The sequence below is a fragment of the Cherax quadricarinatus genome, chromosome 60 (genome assembly GCF_038502225.1).
Source record: "Cherax quadricarinatus isolate ZL_2023a chromosome 60, ASM3850222v1, whole genome shotgun sequence".
Classification (NCBI taxonomy): domain Eukaryota; kingdom Metazoa; phylum Arthropoda; class Malacostraca; order Decapoda; family Parastacidae; genus Cherax; species Cherax quadricarinatus.
Genome location: NC_091351.1, coordinates 40,869 through 61,552, shown reverse-complemented (window position 1 = coordinate 61,552; position 20,684 = coordinate 40,869). Strand labels below are relative to the sequence as shown.

At 42.3% G+C, this 20,684-nt stretch overlaps 1 protein-coding gene across 2 annotated transcripts in view; it reads right to left on the bottom strand.

Annotated features, from left to right (window-relative positions):
- LOC138854459 (uncharacterized) overlaps positions 1–20,128 on the bottom strand; it is a 28,867-nt gene extending 8,739 nt beyond the window's left edge. Inside the window, exons 1-2 of one of the 2 annotated variants that reach the window (XM_070097846.1) lie at positions 19,850–20,128; positions 5,911–6,111 (exon numbers count right to left, since the gene is read on the bottom strand). In XM_070097846.1, coding sequence (XP_069953947.1) covers positions 5,911–6,111; positions 19,850–19,855 — 207 coding nt within the window. In that variant the 5' untranslated portion in view covers positions 19,856–20,128. The remainder of the gene's footprint in view (positions 1–5,910; positions 6,112–19,849) is intronic. The other variant, XM_070097847.1, reaches the window with a different exon arrangement.
- Positions 20,129–20,684: the final 556 nt, after the last annotated feature.

Genomic DNA, 20,684 nt, shown 5'->3' with positions numbered 1-20,684 from the left:
GTTGTGCCAGAGTTGTGGAAGATGGCTAATGTGGTTCCTATATTCAAATCAGGGGATAAGTCCACTCCTTCAAATTACCGTCCAATTAGCCTGACATCTATAGTGGGCAAGTTATTAGAATCAATTATAGCTGACATTATCAGAAGTCACCTTGAAGAGCATAACTTGATAAATGAATCTCAGCATGGATTCACGAGAGGTCGTTCCTGCCTGACAAACTTACTGACGTTCTTCAATAGAACATTTGAGGCAGTTGACAGTGATAAGGAATATGATATTGTTTATTTGGATTTTAGTAAAGCCTTCGACAGAGTACCTCACAATAGACTCTTCAGAAAAGTGGCAGCTCATGGTATAGGAGGTAAAGTTCTAGCATGGATTGAGGCATGGCTTACCAATAGAAAGCAGAGAGTTACCATTAATGGAGTGAAATCTGAATGGGGATTAGTCACTAGTGGCGTTCCACAAGGATCAGTTTTAGGCCCTCTCCTGTTCATAATTTACATTAATGACCTTGATGAAGGGATTACTAGTGACATGAGTAAGTTTGCTGATGATACAAAGATAGGCCGTATAATTCACTCTGAGGAGGATATCAATGAACTCCAGGACGATTTGAACAAATTAATGTCTTGGTCTGAAAAATGGCAGATGAAGTTTAATGTGGATAAGTGTAAGGTACTTGCCCTTGGTAATGAAAATAACCCTCAAAGCTATAATCTAGGTGAAGTAGAGCTTGGTCATACAGAATGTGAAAAAGACTTGGGAGTCATGGTAAGCAGAAATCTAAAGCCAAGACAGCAGTGCCTTAGTGTGCGCAACAAGGCCAACAGATTACTTGGAGGTATCTCAAGAAGTATAAGTAACAGAAGTCCAAAAGTTAATTTACAGCTCTATACATCACTAGTGAGGCCTCATTTAGATTATGCTGCTCAGTTTTGGTCCCCTTCCTACAGGATGGACATAGACTCATTAGAGAACATACAGAGAAGAATGGCTAAAATGATTTACTGTGTAAGGAACCTCCCGTATGAAGATAGACTTAAAGCCTTAAATCTCCACTCTCTGGAGAGGCGTAGAATGAGGGGAGATATCATTGAAGTGTATAAGTGGATGAAGGGCATAAACAAGGGAGACATTAATAAAGTACTGAGGGTGTCGAACCAGGTAAGAACCAGGAATAATGGATTTAAGTTGGATAAATTTAGATTTAGAAAGGACATAGGTAAGTACTGGTTTTCTAACAGAGTTGTAGATGCGTGGAACAGTCTTTCCACTGGGGTGATAGAGGCTAGGACCTTGGGTAGCTTTAAGAAGAGACTGGACAAATATATGAGTGGGAGGGGCTGGGTTTGATTGGTGTCAAGGGGTACGGGAGTTATTTCTTGAGTAGCTTTAGGTAGATGTCGTTTTGATAAGGACCTGCCTCGTATGGGCCAGTAGGCCTTCTGCAGTGTTCCTACATTCTTATGTTCTTATGTTCTTATGGTGAAGCTGCCGTTGTTTTGTTTAATTGTATTCGAAACAGCGATCAGTGCTGATTCGAGGCACTTGCGTCTGCGGAAATTAGTTTCTTTGATCACTAATTGGGCGTCTCTGAATTTCATGAGATGATTGGTGGAATTTCGGTGTTGTACACAGGCGTTGTTCAGGTTATCGTTCCTACATGCGTAAATGTGTTCATTGAGGCGGGTGTCGAGGTTTCTTGCTGTTTCACCTACGTAGATCTTGTCACAGCCTCCACAGGGTATAGTGTAAACTCCTGCATTGACTGGTTCGTGGTGCTTGGATTTTGTCCTGGTTAAATCCTTTATTGAAGTGCTAGAAGCGATGGCGACTCTGGTGTTAGCTTGTGAAAGTACTTTTGAGACGTTTAGTGAAACCTGGCTGTTGGGAAGAATTATAACTTTGTTGGAAGCGGTGTTGATGCGTGGAGAATTAATGATCTGAAGAGCTCTTTTCTTGCAGTCTTTGATGAAAAAAGAAGGAAATTGTAACTCAGTGAATGTTTGGTGAATGTATGTACATTCCTCGTCAAGAAACTCAGGACTACAAATTCGGTATGCTCTTAGGAAAAACCCGATGATGATGCCTCTTTTGGTCTTGGTATCTTGACTGGAATAGAAGTGTGTGAGATCATTTTTATTGGTGGGTTTCCGATAAACTTGCAATCTTAGATTGTTGTCTACTTTGTGAATGAGGACGTCGAGGAAAGGTAGCTTGTCATTGACTCTTCTTCTAGTGTAAACTGGATCGCCGCTACATACGAACCCATCAGCACTCAACAGTGGGAGACGCTCACAAAAGATTTTCTATACAAAACCAGACAAATACTCAAACGCACTAGAGAAGGGAAGAAACTTCTGTACTTGTTACCAAGCATCCCTAAACCAGCACACATGTATGGTTTACCCAAGACCCATAAACACAATATTCCTCTCAGACCAATCACGTCAGGAATAGGCAGTGCTCCACACAAACTAGCCGGAGTTCTTGCCAAACATCTTTCCTGCCTTCTGGGGACCATCAGCCCCGCTCATCTTAAACACTCAGGCGACCTTCTCAACCGCATCCGAAACCTCTCCATCCATAACAAGAAACTAAGCAGTTTGGATGTGACTTCCCTCTTCACAAAAGGACCTACCAAAAAAGCCATCGAGGTTCTACGAAGTAAAGTCAATCAGGACCTTAATCTTCCTCTACCTCCCGGAGATTTTGTTGACTTGATTGAACTCTGTGTTAATTTCAACTGTTTTTCTTTCAATAACATGCTCTACAAACAAACCTACGGCATGGGAATGGGGTCCCCCATCAGTGCCGTCCTAGCCAACTTATACATGGAACACCTAGAGTCTGAACACTTCGCCAACATCATCCCTTCAAGCGTCACTTGGTTACGTTACGTGGACGACGTCCTCGTAATAACTCCCAAACGTTTTGATGTACGGAATCTTCAGGCAAGGCTCAACGCAGTTGAACCGGCGATCCAGTTTACACTAGAAGAAGAGTCCAATGACAAGCTACCTTTCCTCGACGTCCTCATTCACAAAGTAGACAACAACCTAAGATTTCAAGTTTATCGGAAACCCACCAATAAAAATGATCTCACACACTTCTATTCCAGTCAAGATACCAAGACCAAAAGAGGCATCATCATCGGGTTTTTCCTAAGAGCATACCGAATTTGTAGTCCTGAGTTTCTTGACGACGAATGTACATACATTCACCAAACATTCACTGAGTTACAATTTCCTTCTTTTTTCATCAAAGACTGCAAGAAAAGAGCTCTTCAGATCATTAATTCTCCACGCATCAACACCACTCCCAACAAAGTTATAATTCTTCCCAACAGCCAGGTTGCTCTAAACGTCTCAAAAGTACTTTCACAAGCTAACACCAGAGTCGCCATCGCTTCTAGCACTTCAATAAAGGATTTAACCAGGACAAAATCCAAGCACCACGAACCAGTCAATGCAGGAGTTTACACTATACCCTGTGGAGGCTGTGACAAGATCTACGTAGGTGAAACAGCAAGAAACCTCGACACCCGCCTCAATGAACACATTTACGCATGTAGGAACGATAACCTGAACAACGCCTGTGTACAACACCGAAATTCCACCAATCATCTCATGAAATTCAGAGACGCCCAATTAGTGATCAAAGAAACTAATTTCCGCAGACGCGAGTGCCTCGAATCAGCAATGATCGCTGTTTCGAATACAATTAAACAAAACAACGGCAGCTTCACCATCTCCGAAGTCTTAGCAAGAATCCTCCTGAAAACAGTTAACCCTGCCATCACATAGTCTCTCCTGTTATACTACACAAAGCACATTACAGAGAGTGAACACTGAAACAACCTGCCTCTTTCCAGTCTATATTTGTCCAACCTATTTTTATGTTACCCAAGGAATAGCTTTTATATTTATTAATTGCTCTACCATATTGTATTACAACTTTTGTCACTACTACTACTACTACTAGTGAACATCGAAATGGTACCTCACTAGTATTGCACCTCACTCTGAGCCTTTATATGCCCTCTGTGTCCATGTATTGTTTGTAATGGCTTGATAAAGCTCCTGGAGAGCGAAACGTTGCCACAATAAAATGTCACATTAGTTGCACTTGTGTCCTTTTACTTTACATATTGTCGGTAATTCTACCAACTTTATTACAATAATGATGATGATGATCCGATACGAAATATAACGGTATCAAAGACAGTACACTCGGATTACAACATAATCCAAGTACAGACATGTATGTGTAGGGGCTCCTGACCAGCAAAATGAGATCATTTACGAGTGTACCTTCACCAAATTCAATTTCAGTAACAAAAACATACAGGGGGATCAAGTCAGCCATGTCCTACATGAAACAAGCTGAGAAGATATCCTAAACAAAACGGATCCGACCCTTTGCCTAGAAAGAATAAACTCTGTGGCACTTGAGGTATGCTCAAGTCACATTCCTTTAAGAAAAAAGAAGAGTTGTAATCTGAAAAGAGAAAGATGCTCACTCTACAGGCAAAGGCGAAGAATCAGAGCTGCTCAAAGGGGGCCAGTATATCTAGAATGTGGAAGGAGGCACTAGCCAGAGAAATAAAAAATATCGAACTTACTCTTAAGGAATCATACAGAAGCCAAGAAACACAGGAAGAACTTAAAGCCATAAATGAAATTGGAAAAAAAAAACAATAATTTTTTTTTATGCCACATTTAGAGCAAAAACCACATCCAGTATTGGACCCCTGCTCAAACGAGATGGGACTTAGATTACAGCATTTAATGAGCTGTTAATCAAACTAAGGTTAACAATCTAAATTATTTTTTTATGACCGAGACTCAAAATCTGGTTATTTCAAGAATCTCTGAATTTATCATAACACCACAAAACTATGAAAAACGCAATAAGTAACATGTCCATGCACTCTGACCCAGGCCCAGACCCATGTTCATCAAGAACTGCAAGAAACCCCTTTCACATGCCTTAAATATCCTATGGAGAGGGGGCACAGACACGGTTTCTCCCACAGTCACTCAAAACAATAGACATAACCCTATTCCACAAAGATGACAGTAAAGCAAAGAATTACAGACCAATAGCACTAACGTCGCACATCATAAAAATCTCTGAAAGGGTTCTAAGAATCAAGATTGCCAACCAGTTAGATACCTAACAGTTGCACAACCCAGGGCAGCATGGGTTTAAGGTACTAGTCTCAAATCTGTTCACGGAAATCACTCCCTGCGAAAGGAAAAGATTCGGCAGGTGGTGCGACAACCCCCCAATGAAAACCAGGGGCGCCATGAGTACGGTAAGAGACAACACAGTAAGTGTCAGGGGCCCAAGACTGTTCATCTGCCTCCCAGCATACATAAGGGAGATTACCAATAAACCTCTAGCTGTCTTCAAAAAGGAGCTGGGCAGGCCGACCAGCCGGGCTGTGGTTCGTACGCAGGTAACAGCCTGGTTGATCAAGCCCTGATCCACTGCGAAGCCTTGTCATGGATTGGGTCGCGGGGGAGTTTACCCCCGGAACACCCTCCAGGTATACCTTGTCCATACTGCCAATACTGACTCCTTAACTTTAATTGACTATCTCCCCTAAATGCTGTAAATTATTTTTCATTGTAATGATCTCGCAAATGATGAACTACCACTAATGACTTATATCGTTAATTAAACAAAAGAAGACAAAGTAAATGCTGAAACCAAAAAGAAGAAAAAAGAAAAAGGAACAAATATAGTAAGTGGAGATGCAAAACGGAGTAAATACGGAAACAAAAGAAGGTATATGCACAAACAAAATAAGGTAGATACACATACGAAAAAAGATAAATGCAGAATTAAATCATGGTAAATAAATAAACTGATAGTGCAGTAATGAAAGATTAATGCTACCTGCAGTGGATAGTCTTCCTCAGTGTCATCCTGGGTTTGAGATAGTGCTGCACGCTTGTCCCAGAATCCTCTCTTAATGGAGTGGTCATGACGTGCTTGCACTGTGTAGGGCAGGTGTAGGTCAGGCACTGGCTGTCTAGCCGCTTTCCCCATCATAGCTAACAGGAGTACTCCTACAACTATAACAACAACCTGGTAGTCCTGTAGAATATATAATACAACTTTAATTTCAGTGTCTAACCTCACATAGCTGGGTATCCAGCCGACACACATATACTCCTGCAACTCTGAGAAATATAAATATTGAAAGTGGATTTTTGCTTAATTCTTGGGTTGTGATGGTCCCTCTCAGTTGCCTCACATCATATTTTACACAATACTCTGATCTGAGGTAGAAGTTAGTAACTATTTTTGGCAACTTCAACACCTGTCAAGTATTAAGTAAACATTACCTTGTTACAGAAAATTTTGCATATTTTTGTAAAATATCACAAAGTTACAAACACCATTTACAATTTCCTTGAAGGTATAGTGGCGGAGAGTGTGTTTATTCTCTTTTCCTCTTCTTCAGGATACGTACAAGTTGCTTAGCAGTTTTTTTCTCCTCACGATGAGTGTGTCACACACACACACACACACACACAATAACCGCTAGCAGTAATCAGTGGTAGTGACAAAGTCAGTGAACAAACCTACGAGTGATAACTATAGTTATTAGTTGAAAAAAATTCGAGAGGAAACCTGAATTCAGTATTTTTTTTTTAAAGTGCCAAACCATTGTGGATCTACTAGGCACTGTTGCCACACAGATATTTGTTTGGTTAACAAGTGAAATGTGGGGCATCGTAATGTGAGAGTGAAAAAGTTAATAAGCAAAAGGAGAAAGAAAAAATAAAATATACAACAAGGGAAGGTGGCAGTAGGCCTGCTGAAGCAGTGACGTCACAACAGTTTGTATGCCATTATACATATAAAGTGTAACACCGAATGTGAAGTGTATTCTGTAATAAGTGAAAAGTGAAATCACTTGAGGAACGCGGGATGCATGAGCATATATGGTTATAAACATCACGGGTGAAGGAGTTACAAAATAGTGATAGAAGGCCTATGTACGACAACTACGTCATCAGCATCTGGCAACTTGTCATCACACCGCTGTCAGTGCAAGTATTCACCTGTTGAGGTTGCATTTTGCAAGGTGAGTTCTGGTCCTGCATCACTGTTAGATACTGGTCACTCACTCCTGCAAGCCATTACCAGAATTAGAGTAGAAATAGCATAGACGAGAGTGCAAGGAGTAAAGCGGTAGTGAGGGATAACGTCAGACACTTAAGCTGAGACAAGCTAAATTTTACAGCCTAGCTACTTTCCGAATTTTAGAAGTAGAATCGGTAAGTGTTACAAGTATTGGTAAGCTTAGAATTACTGGTATCTACTGGTATTTATTAGCAGTATGAATACCTAGAAGTGGGGGCACACACACACACACACACACAGGGCCGGATTACCGCATAGGCAAACTAGGCATTTGCCTAGGGCCCCGTGCATTTGGGGGCCCCACGCATTTGGGGGCCCTACGGTCCAAGGGGTTCAGGGGCTCATCCAAGACTGTGCACATGGTGCAAGTGCAAAGGGGTCCCTACCTAAAAAGTTCAAGTGTTTGGAGAGTAAAATTGATTTTTAAAAATTAATCAAAACAAATATAAATAATGAAATAAAATAAAATAAAAATAAATAAACCTAACCATAGATGGCAACACTCAACACGCCTTTGTTTACATCAGAACAGCTGTGTTTTCCCGCTAATGGGTGAGTATGGGAGATTCCTCTCCAATTTTCTGTAGTTTAAATTATTTGATAGTCTTATGCATGATGCAATAACAATAATGGTCAGTGATTTATAAAGGGAATAATAGTGCTGTAGTGGTTATGCTGAATATAATAGGGACATGATGTCACTACTTTAATAGCCTAATCTAGTAATACTATGCTATCTTGAGTTTATTCTCTTTAAAATGCATGATTTAACATGATAGTTATAATGGCTGTTGGTAAATGGTTTTGGTTGTCTTGATGTACTTTCCCTATTATTAAATTTAATCTAAATAGCCAGAATGTATTTAATTAGACCTTAAACAGGCTCACACCGACCCCCCCCACCCCCGAGCTGGAAGGGGTCGCTTCGCTTACCCGTAACTCAAAGGGGCCCCGCCAATCTGAATAGCCTAGGGCCCGGAGACTTCTTAATCCGGCCCTGCACACACACACACACACACACACACATAGTAGCAATCAGCGAAGAGGCGGGGCCAGGAGCTGTGACTCGACCCCTGCAACCACAAATAGGTGAGTACACACACACACACACATACAGGAACAAGCACTTGTAAGCTGTAGCACACATGCAAACACACACACAGGATTTCACACCATCCTGTGAACTGACCATCTGAACCTCGCTTCTTCTCTCTCTCTCCCTCTCTTCCTATCCTAGGTAGAGACCTCTCTCTCTCTACCTATCTCTCTACCTATCTCACTCTTTACCTATATCTCTCTCTCTACCTATCACTCTCTACCTATCTCTCTCTCTCTCTTCCCTCTCCCATCTCTCCCTTCTAACATCTCTTCCCTCTAACACCTCCCCCCCTCTAACATCTCTCCCCCTCTAACATCTCTCCCCTCCCATTATCTCTCCCCTCTCTCTTTTCCCATCTCTCTCCCCTCCTCCCCTCTCTCTCCCCTCCCCCCTCTTTCCCCCTCTTTCCCCTCTCTTTCTCTCTCCCTTCCTCTCTCCCACTCTCTCCCTCCCTCCCTCTCTCTCTCTCTCTCTCTCTCTCTCTCTCTCTCTCTCTCTCTCTCTCTCTCTCTCTCTCTCTCTCTCTCTCTCACTCTCTTGCTCTCTCTCTTCCCCATTTTCCCTTCTCACTCTCCCCCTCTTCTACCCTTCCCTTCACTCTCTCTCCCCCCTCTCTCTCTCTTCCCCTTTTTCCTTCTCACTATCCCCCTCTCTCCTTCTACCTTCCCTTCTCTTTCTCTCTCTCTCCATCTCTTCCCCATTTTTCCCTTTTCACTCTCCCCCTCTCCTTCCCTTCCCTTCTCTCTCTTTCCCCCTCTCACACTCTCTCTCCCCCTTTCCCTTCTCACTCTTCCTTACACCTGTTGTCCTGTTCACCTAGCAGCAAATAGGTACCTGGGTGTTAGTCGACTGGTGTGGGTCGCATCCTGGGGGACAAGATTAAGGACCCCAATGGAAATAAGTTAGACAGTCCTCGATGACGCACTGACTTTCTTGGGTTATCCTGGGTGGCTAACCCTCCGGAGTTAAAAATCCGAACGAAATCTTATCTTATCTCTCTCTCCTTCTACCTTTCCCTTGTCTCTTCTCTCACAAAAAAAAAAAATGGTGGGGACTCGCAGGAACCAAGGATCAGATGAGAATGGTTCTGGTAGAGAGGAGTGGATGGAGGACCAGTGGAAAAGGATGGAACAAGAGTGGGAGAGAAAATTAGGAGAGCTTTCTGAAAAAATGGAGAAAGAGCTCTCTGTGAAATTGGAAAAGAGGGTGGAGAAGGAGACAAAGAATTGGGAGGCACAAGTCGAAACTGCAGTAGCCAAGATAAGGGTCCTAGAAGTTGAGATAAATAGGCTGAAGCGAGTTACAGGGGCAGTGACCAGAGAAGACACAGCACATGAAGCTGCGAGGCCGAACAGGAAGGAAGGAATTATGAATTATGCTAAGGTCATATCAGCCTGCCAAGGAGGGCCAAGGAGTGAAAGGGAAGAACAGCTGGGTGCAGATGGAGAGGGTGATAGGTCGAATGCTGAGGCACAACCATGCTATCAAGAGCCACTAGAAAAATCAAGGGAGAAACTGGCCACATACAGGCAGGATCCAGAGTCACAGAGGGTGAGGCAATGGGAGGAGGAAAGGGCAAAAATCAGTGTTTATCCATGGGCTTCAGGAGAGAGAGGAAAGGACACACACTGAAAGGCAGCAGGAAGAAAGAAAAGAGATTGAGAAAATCATCACGGAAATAGGTGAAGAGATGGACAAGATTGTAAATTTTCAGAGAATAGGTGGGTACTCGAAGGGGAGAAACTGACCAATCAAGCTGATTCTCAGGACGGAAACAGTGCGGAACAGGATCCTCCAAGAGAAACCACGGTTGAAATACTCGGAAGAGTACAAGAAGGTGTTCCTAGACAGAGACAGAACTCAATCAGAACGACAGCAGCTGAGGGAGAGGACAAAAAAGCGAAAGGAGGTAGGAAAAGAGACAAGGATGGAACCAGCAGAGGTCAGTCAGAGCAGAACAGAACAGCAAGGGCAAGCACACACACAGCTATTCTCAGAACCATACAACCTATCACACCATCCCAACACACACTACAATCCATATCCACAGCCTCCACCCAACACCGAGCTATAGAATCCCACAGGTCTCCCACCCTCCCAGGCCCTTCAAACCACAGTGTTGGAAAGGAAACTGAAGGTATGGTACACAAACGCTGATGGAATAACAAATAAGTGGGAGGAGTGGCATGAAAGAGTTAAAGAGGCATCACCGGACATCATAGTTCTCACAGAAACCAAGCTTACAGGTATGATAACAGATGCCATCTTTCCAACAGGATACCAAATCCTGAGGAAAGACAGAGGGAACAGGGGGGGGTGGAGGAGTGGCATTGCTGATCAAAAATCGCTGGAATTTTGATGAGCTGGAGAGAGGAGACAGCGGAGAAGAAAGTGATTACATAGCGGGAACGCTTCACTCTGGAGGTCCCAAGGTGGTAATAGCATTGATGTATAACCCACCACAGAACAGCAGGAGGCCAAGGCAAGAGTACGACGAGAGCAATAGAGCAGTGGTTGACACACTGGCTACAGTGGCCAGAAGAGCTCATGCATGCAGGGCAAAGCTCCTGATCATGGGTGACTTTAACCACAAGGAGATCGATTGGGAGAACTTGGACCCATATGGGGGCCAACATACATGGAGGGCTAAGATGATGGAGGTGGTACTGGAAAACTTCATGTACCAACACGTAAGGGACACTACAAGAGAGAGAGGAGAGGATGAACCAGCAAGGCTGGACTTAGTATTCACCTTGAGTAGTGCAGATATCGAGGACATCACATATGAAAGACCCCTTGGGGCCAGTGACCATGTGGTTTTAAGCTTCAAATACACAGTAGAGCTACAAGTGGAGGGAGAAGCAGGAAGGCCAGGACGAAAGAAGCCAAACTACAAGAAAGGGGACTACACAGGAATGAGGAACTTCCTGAACGGGGTTCAGTGGGACAGAGAACTGGCAGGGAACCCAGTTAATGAGATGATGGAATATGTAGCAACAAAATACAAGGAGGCTGAGGAGAGGTTTGTACCCAAGGGTAACAGGAATAATGAAAAAGCCAGGATGAGCCCATGGTTTACCCAAAGGTGCAGGGAGGCAAAAACCAAGTGTGCTATGGAATGGAAGAAATATAGAAGGCAAAGGACCCAGGAGAATAAGGAGAGCAGTCGTAGAGCCAGAAACGAATATGCACAGATAAGAAGGGAGGCCCAAAGACAATATGAAAATGACATAGCAGCGAAAGCCAAATCTGACCCGAAACTGTTGTACAGCCACATCAGGAGGAAAACAACAGTCAAGGACCAGGTAATCAGGCTAAGGAAGGAAGGAGGAGAGACAACAAGAAATGACCGTGAAGTATGTGAGGAACTCAACAAGAGATTCAAAGAAGTGTTCGCAGAGGAGACAGAAGGGGCTCCAGAAAGACAGAGGTGGGGCACACCACCATGTGCTGGACACAGTGCACACAACCGAGGAAGAAGTGAAGAGGCTTCTGAGTGAGCTAGATACCTCAAAGGCAATGGGGCCAGATAACATCTCCCCATGGGTATTGAGAGAGGGAGCAGAGGCGCTATGTGTACCCCTAACAACAATATTCAATACATCTATCGAAACAGGGAGATTGCCTGAGGCATGGAAGACAGCAAATGTAGTCCCAATCTTTAAAAAAGGAGACAGACATGAAGCATTAAACTACAGACCAGTGTCACTGACATGTATAGTATGCAAAATCATGGAGAAGATTATCAGGAGAAGAGTGGTGAAACACCTAGAAAGGAATGATCTCATCAACAGCAGCCAACATGGTTTCAGGGACGGGAAATCCTGTGTCGCAAACCTACTGAGTTCTATGACATGGTGACAGCAGTAAGACAAGAGAGAGAGGGGTGGGTGGATTGCATATTCTTGGACTGCAAGAAGGCGTTTGACACAGTTCCACACAAGAGATTGGTGCAAAAACTGGAGGACCAAGCAGGGATAACAGGGAAGGCACTACAATGGATCAGGGAATACTTGTCAGGAAGACAGCAGCGAGTCATGGTATGTGGCGAGGTGTCAGAGTGGGCACCTGTGACCAGCGGGGTCCCACAGGGGCCAGTCCTAGGACCAGTGCTGTTTCTGGTATTTGTGAACGACATGGCGGAAGGAATAGACTCTGAGGTGTCCCTGATTGCAGATGACGTGAAGTTGATGAGAAGAATTCACTCGATCGAAGACCAGGCAGAACTACAAAGGGATCTGGACAGGCTGCAGACCTGGTCCAGCAATTGGCTCCTGGAGTTCAATCCCACCAAGTGCAAAGTCATGAAGATTGGGGAAGGGCAAAGAAGACCGCAGACGGAGTACAGTCTAGGGGGCCAGAGACTACAAACCTCACTCAAGGAAAAAGATCTTGGGGTGAGTATAACACCAGGCACATCTGAAGCGCACATCAACCAAATAACTGCTGCAGCATATGGGTGCCTAGCAAACCTCAGAACAGCATTCCGACATCTTAATAAGGAATCGTTCAGGACCCTGTACACCGTGTACGTTATGCCCATATTGGAGTATGCGGCACCAGTTTGGAACCCACACCTAGCCAAGCACGTAAAAAAACTAGAGAAAGTGCAAAGGTTTGCAACAAGACTAGTCCCAGAGCTAAGAGGTATGTCCTATGAGGAGAGGTTAAGGGAAATCAACCTGACGACACTGGAGGACAGGAGAGATAGGGGGGACATGATAACGACATACAAAATACTGAGAGGAATTGACAAGGTGGACAAAGACAGGATGTTCCAGAGAGTGGACACAGTAATAAGAGGACACAGTTGGAAGTTGAAGACACAGATGAATCACAGGGATGTTAGGAAGTATTTCTTCAGCCACAGAGTAGTCAGTAAGTGGAATAGTTTGGGAAGCGATGTAGTGGAGGCAGGATCCATACATAGCTTTAAGCAGAGATATGATAAAGCTCACGGTTCAGGGAGTGACCTAGTAGCGATCAGTGAAGAGGCGGGCCCAGGAGCTCGGACTCGACCCCCGCAACCTCAACTAGGTGAGTACAACTAGGTGAGTACACACACACACAAACACACACACACACACACACACACACACACACACACACACACACACACACACACACACACACACACACACACACTTAACATATTTTCTTCTCTTGGAGTTGTTATACCAACCTGCTACTTAAGCAGGTTGCCAAAACTAGTCTTGGCTACCATCATCTCGACTTTGTTTATTTCTGTTTTTCTCACCACACATATATTTCATCTAATGCAATTCGTTTGATGTGTAGCGTAGTGACCCAGTGGGATTGGCTGCACGACTCACATGCCATTCTTTTGTTTTATTTCATTTCATTTTTTCATTGCTCTTACGCTGAGGAAGATTATTCTTCTGTGTCTTTGAATTATCTGACCATTCATCTTTCTTTCTTGTCCCGTGTATGTCGTGATCTTATCACTTTTTGTTTTCCGTTCTCGTTTACTTATCTGGATATATATATATATATATATATATATATATATATATATATATATATATATATATATATATATATATATATATATATATATATATATATATATAACGTCGTGCCGAATATGTAAAACTGGTCAATTAGCAAGAACTCATTTAAAATTAAGTCCTTTCTAAAATTTTCTCTTATGCGTTTAAAGATATTTTTTTTTTCATTAATGTTGATGTAAAAATTTATAATTTTGCACCAAAAGGAACTTAGAAAACTTACCTAACCTTATTATAACAAGAACAATTTATTTTATCCTAACCCAACTAAATATATTTTAGATTTGTTTACAATAATTTAATATTAAACAAACACAGTGAAATATATTTTTTTCGTTGGGTTCAGAATGATTTTGGCGAAATTATTGCATACACAAATTTTCACTTGTCCTATATGGCAAGATGAGCGTTGCTATTTAAGCCAAGATCGCAAGTTCTGCCTATTCGGCACGACATATATATATATATATATATATATATATATATATATATATATATATATATATATATATATATATATATATATATATTTAAGCGTATATGAGGTGGGTTGGTGAGAGTTCCACACTGGTGCTTCTTACTCATGAGACTGACTTGATGCACTTCTCATGAAATCTGAAAGATATTCTTTTGTCCAGCAGCCAGGCACATACTGATTCAGACAAATGAAAAAAAAAAACTTGTACTGGACGACGCATCTCCCGCTTTGTAGTTTTTCCACGAACCTGTAAATACAAGTGGAGAATTGTATAATAATTACCTGCTAACTTTCTTATCAGATTCACATGATTTCTTAACGGTCCCAATAAACTTACAAATAATGTTTTCTTTATTTAAGGTTAAGTTTGGTTATGTTGTATAAACGTAAAGAAAATCGAATACTTTACCAGAATTAATTAACTATAACTACCAGATGTCTGGTAGTGTAGTGACAGAGCAGCACAAGAAAATTACCAAATTTTTACGAGTATCTTTCGTGGACTGACGTGTGTGTGTACTCACCTATTTGTAGTTGCAGGGGTCGTGACTGCTCCTGGCCCCCGCCTCTTCACTGACCGCTAAGAGGTCCTCTCCCTCTGCTCCATGAGCTTTATCATACCTCACCTTAAAACTATGTATGGTTCCTGCCTCCACTACATCATTTTGCCAGACTGTTCCACTTCCTGACAACTCTATGACTGAAGAAATACTTCCTAACATCCCTTTGACTCATCTGAGTCCTCAGTTTTCAATTGTGACCCCTTGTTTCTGTGCCCCATCTCTGGAACATCCTGTCTCTGTCTACCTTATCTGTTCCTCGCAGTATTTTGTATTTCGTTATCATGTTACCCCTAACCCTCCTGTCCTCCAGTGTCGTCAGGCCGATTTACTTTAACTTTTCTTTGTAGAACATTTCCCTTAGCTCCGGAACTAGCCTTGTTGCAAACCTTTGCACTTTCTCCAATTTCTTGACGTGCTTGACCAACTGTGGGTTCCAAACTGGTGCTTCATACTCCAGTGGCCTGACGTACACGGTGTACAGCCTTGAACGATTCTTTACTGAGGTATCGGAATGCTATTCTCAGGTTTGCTAGGCGCCCATATGCTGCAGCAGTTATCTGGTTAATGTGTGCTTCTGGCGATGTACTCGGTATTATACTCACTCCTAGGTCTTTCTCCTTGAGTGAGGTTTGCAGCCTTTGGCCTCCTAGCCTATACTCTGTCTGCGGTCTTCTTTGCCCTCCTCCGATCTTCATGACTTTGCATTTGGCGGGGTTAAATTCTAGGAGCCAGTTTCTGGACCACGCATCCAGCCTGTCCAGGTCTCTTTGTAGACCTGTCTGGTCCGCGTCTGATTTAATTCTCATTAACTTCACGTCATCTGCAAACAGGGACACTTCTGAGTCTATCCCTTCCGGCATGTCGTTCACATATACCAAGAATAGCATTGGTCCCAGGACTGACCTCTGTGGGACCCCGCTCGTCACGGGCGCCCACTGTGATACCTCATCACGGACCATGACTTGCTGTTGCCTCCCTGTTAGGTATTCTCTGATCCATTGCAGTGCCCTTCCTGTTATACGTGCCTGTTCCTCTAGCTTCTGTGCTAATCTCTTGTGAGGAACTGTGTTGAAGGCCTTCTTGCAGTCCAAGAAAATGCAATCAACCCACCCCTCCCTCTCATTTCTTACTTCAGTTACCTTGTCATAAAACTAGTAGGTTTGTGACACAGGATTTGCCTTCCATGAATCCGTGCTGGCTGTCGTTTATAATCTTGTTCCGCTTCAGGTGCTCCACCACTCTCCTCCTGATAATCTTTTCCAAGACTTTCCATACTATACACGTCAGTGACACTGGTCTATAATTTAGTGCTTCATTTCTGTCTCCCTTAAAGATGGGGACTACATTTGCCTTCTTCCATTCAAATTCAAATTCCAAGTTTATTCTTTATAAAGATTACAATGTTGAATTTACAGAATTTGGTTGTTGTGTGGTTTACATGTAGTTAAATAATGATTACAGAGTGTACCACTAGAACGCCTAGCATGGCTAGGCATTTCGGGCAGACTTAGTTTAATTCTTTATTTTAAAATATTTCAAATTATGAGGTAAGTTGGTATTATGGCTAAGTGACTAAATACTAGTTTGTGAGTTTAGCAATGTGAATGCTTTTGTTTTGGCACAGTACATACTTCAGTACCATACTTCAGGTAGTTGCCCAGTTTCAAGGGAAGTGAAGATTTTGGTTAGTGGCACACGTAGTGCCCCTGCTCCCTCTCTAAGGACCCACGGAGAGATGTCCGGTCCCACCGCCTTTGAGGTATCAAGGTCACTTAGGAGCTTCTCCATGTGTGTAATTCACCCAACACTTGTTGGTATATCCCTTGCTGCTGTACCCCAGTGTTTTGTCTTCCCGTTGTCCCTTCAGCCTCCACTGTAAATACTTCCTGAAATCTCATGTTGAGCTCCTCACATATCTCCTGGTCGTTTCTTGTGAGCTCCCCACCTTCTTTCCTCAGCCTGATTACCTGGTCCTTGACTGTTGTCTTCCTCCTGATGTGTGTGTGTGTGTGTTGGTGTATCTTCAGTATATATCCAGATATATACCTTCTCTCTGAAGGTTAAATGATGATGAAGGCTGCTGTGGAATTGCACTGAGGAATAAAACAGAAGCGTGAGAGAGAATCTCACACAAACAGAGAAAAGATGTGGTAATCACACATTTGTGAAGGAAGCGAATCTGTACACAGTAAGATTTTTAGTCAGTGTGGATAATTCGGAGGAGTGGAGAGGTAAGACTTGGAATGGTGTCCTTCCTTAGAAGTGTAAGGTATGGGGCTCTGGAGGATTCAGTTAGTGAGAGAGAGAGAGAGAGAGAGAGAGAGAGAGAGAGAGATGCAGAGACCAAGACTAGAAGGACATACATATATTTAAATGGGGCAAACACTGATCAATTATAAAAAATGTAAAAATAAATTCCAGAATGCTGCCACTAGTTTAGTGGTGTAACATTTTAAGACACTTACAGAAAAGCACACATATAGAATATGAGATGCACATAAGAATAGAAATTGGTAAGTGCTGCAACTACCTGGATTTATGAGGATGCAAACCTGGGCACCATGCCTCTAAAAATTTGCATTGAGATGAAAGCTTACATAATAATAATAATAATAATAATAATAATAATAATAATAATAATAATAATAATAATAATATCTTTATTTACTACAAGTACATGTACATGGTATACAGGCCTAGCTGACATCAATGACATACTACTATATAGAAAGCCCCTTGTTATGCAGAGCATTTCGGATAAATTAGGTCAGTTTTTGTCCCAGGATGCGACCCACACCAGTCGACTAATAACCAGGTACCTATTTTACTGATGGGTGAACATGGACAACTTTTGTAAGGAAACACGTCCGATGTTTCCACCACTTCGGCGGGAATCGAACCCGGACCCTCGCCGAGTGAAGTGAGAGCTTTTGCCACCAGGCCACGGGGCATACATAACATCGTGGAAAGACTTGGAAGAAAGGAAAAGAAGAGAAAGTGTGAGACACTGGTTGTCTGTATAACAGTAGTCTGGAAAACGAGCAGCACGTGTACTCAAAACTGAATTTTCTAGGGGTAACACTCTCCATCCTTGGAACTATAAATAACTTGTACAAGAACAGAGAGAGAAAGAGCAAGCAGCTAAACGCCTGTGAAGGCTAGAAGAAGGGTAGACAGTTTTAGCAGAGGACCAGTCAATATGATTGTGATCTCTAACATGACAGAAAAGAGCATTATTTGTGTCGGCAAGTAAGTCTGTCAGAAAGAGAGCGGCCAGTTTCTCAAAGTATTGAAGAGGAACAGGAAATAGACTCCGGAAGCATCAAAAGCAGGAGGAGAGGTACGAACTAGATTACTGCGAAAGGCGTTAGTTTGGCAAAAAGTAAGTTTGTGTATTTTTCCAGTCACGGTATTGTACCTTTTTATTCTTTCTAGTTGTAGTCGTGATACTTAACCCAAATGCTAGAGCTGCCTGCTGATCCCTGCTTAATTCCTTATCATTTATATATATATAAAAAAGTCAGAGTTTGCATGTGTGATCCAGCCACTCTGTTACATAAGGTTATTTAGTTTCCTAGTATTCGTGCGTTCAGTGCATGCAAAGTGGCTTCGTGAATATATGGTAGTATCAGACCAGTGTTTTCCCACCTGTCGTGCACATTTCGCCCCTTGGAGAGCACGTCTTGCCTGTTGTATCAGCGTACATGGAGAATTCCTATTAATGGAACGGGTGTATTCCTGGGTATCTTCCTTGACACACACATGAACACTAAGAAACTTCTAGGCACGCCGTAAATCAGTCACTCTGATAACACCTTGTTTGCACAGGGTACATTTAATTAAGATGGAATGCGTCCTATTCGTCAGAGAAAAGATCGCCTGACAGAGGTCGTTGGCATAAGATGGCGAAAAATCTCATTATATATGTATAACATGACGAAAAATCTCCTTATACGTATATATTTAAGTCACTCTGACTAATTTGCGTTATCCTAGGTTCTCTACATATGCTGCTATGTATGATAATCTATGTAACTGTATTTGTGTATACCTGAATAAACATACTATGATGGCGAAAAATCTTATACATAAGATGGCGAAAAAGGAATAAATAATCCCGAGGGATATTAACCTACGATAACCCGTGAAAGGCAGATACTATATCTTTGTTATTTTAGGCTTTCATAGAATTCAAACCTTAATTAACAGTCGACTATCACCCAGGTACCTATTTACTGTTGGGCGAGAAGAGGCAACAGGTGTAAGGAGACTGGCCGAAAGGTCTCATTTCGCCAGGGAATCGAATCTGAGTAAGTTCGGTTGTGAACCAAGCTCTGTACCACTGAATTACCAGTCACAAATATATTCAATGCACCTTACAGAAACGAACGAGAACATATGCAAAGAAATATCGCAGCTAGCAGGATTCGAACCCACATTGGTGGCTACCAAGAGTGTGGCTTACCTCCCAGCGTGACACACTAAACCATTTAGCTGCAGACGCCACATGACGTTAGGTAACCTGCTTGTCTGCAAGATATGTTTCCTACGAATACCGGGTGCACCAGTGAGCCTTAAGTATGGTTTCCAGCTATTTCATTCTTCTCCTGTATGTTCTGGTCTCACCGGCGATGCACCTCACAAAAACTGACTAAAGTACATACAAAGAAATATCACAGCCAGCAAGATTCGATTCACATTGAGATTTAAGCCATACTTATGGATAATTTCTTTCAACGTTGGTTTGAATCCTGCTGGCTGCGATATATGTGATATATGTGATATATATATATATATATATATATATATATATATATATATATATATATATATATATATATATATATATATATATATATATATATATATATATATATATATATATATATATATATATATATATATATATATATATATATATATATATATATATATATATATATATATATATATATATATATATATATATATATATATATATATATAAAGCAAGAAAAGTGAAGGTAGTGCTGACCTTCATGTGTGTAGTAGTGGTGTACGACTTGAAGATGCACGTAGCAGGTGTTTAGCGCCAGTGAGGCAGTCCGGGCAATCTGCTGGCCTTATGAAGCTTCCTGTCTGCTGGACCACACGCCTGCGTACTCTTCCTCCTCTCTTCCTCTGACATACCTTTCCTCCCTACCTAACCCTCCCTTCCTCTCACCTTTCTTGACTTTCTCTACCTTCAATCATTCGTAATATTCCTCTCCTTTGCTTCCTCGTCACCTTCCTTGCTCTTTCCTTCTCCACGTCACCATCAGCCATGCGCGCCCCCGCTACCCAAACCCCTTTTAAGCCTCTGACACAATTTTAATCTACTATTTCTAAACGGTCTAAGCGGTTACACATTCCCAACCAGGTTAATTGAAGTTACTTCAACGTTAATAAATTTAAATTTACGCAATTTAAAACTGGATAATCAAAAGAGTAAAGAATTCTATAAAACAAAAAGTACCACAAGGACAGGGTAATTTTTTTAACACACCGGCCGTCTTCCACAAAGGCGGGGTGACCCGAAAAAGAAGAAACACTCCATCACTATCTTGTTGTTAGAAGAGACACATATGCAACAGTTAGGTATCTTTATTTCGAAACGTTTCGCCTACATAGTAGGCCTCTTCAAGTAGAAGCAGAAAAGATGTGAAGACGATGTAATCAGTCCTGGCTGGTCAGTACTTGACTAGTCAGGCTGTGGTTCATGTTGGATTGCGTGCGGCTAGCAGTAACAGCCTGGTTGATTAGGCCTTGGTCCACCATGAGGCCTGGTCACAGCCCGGGACGCGGGGGCGTTGACCCCCGGAACTCTCCAG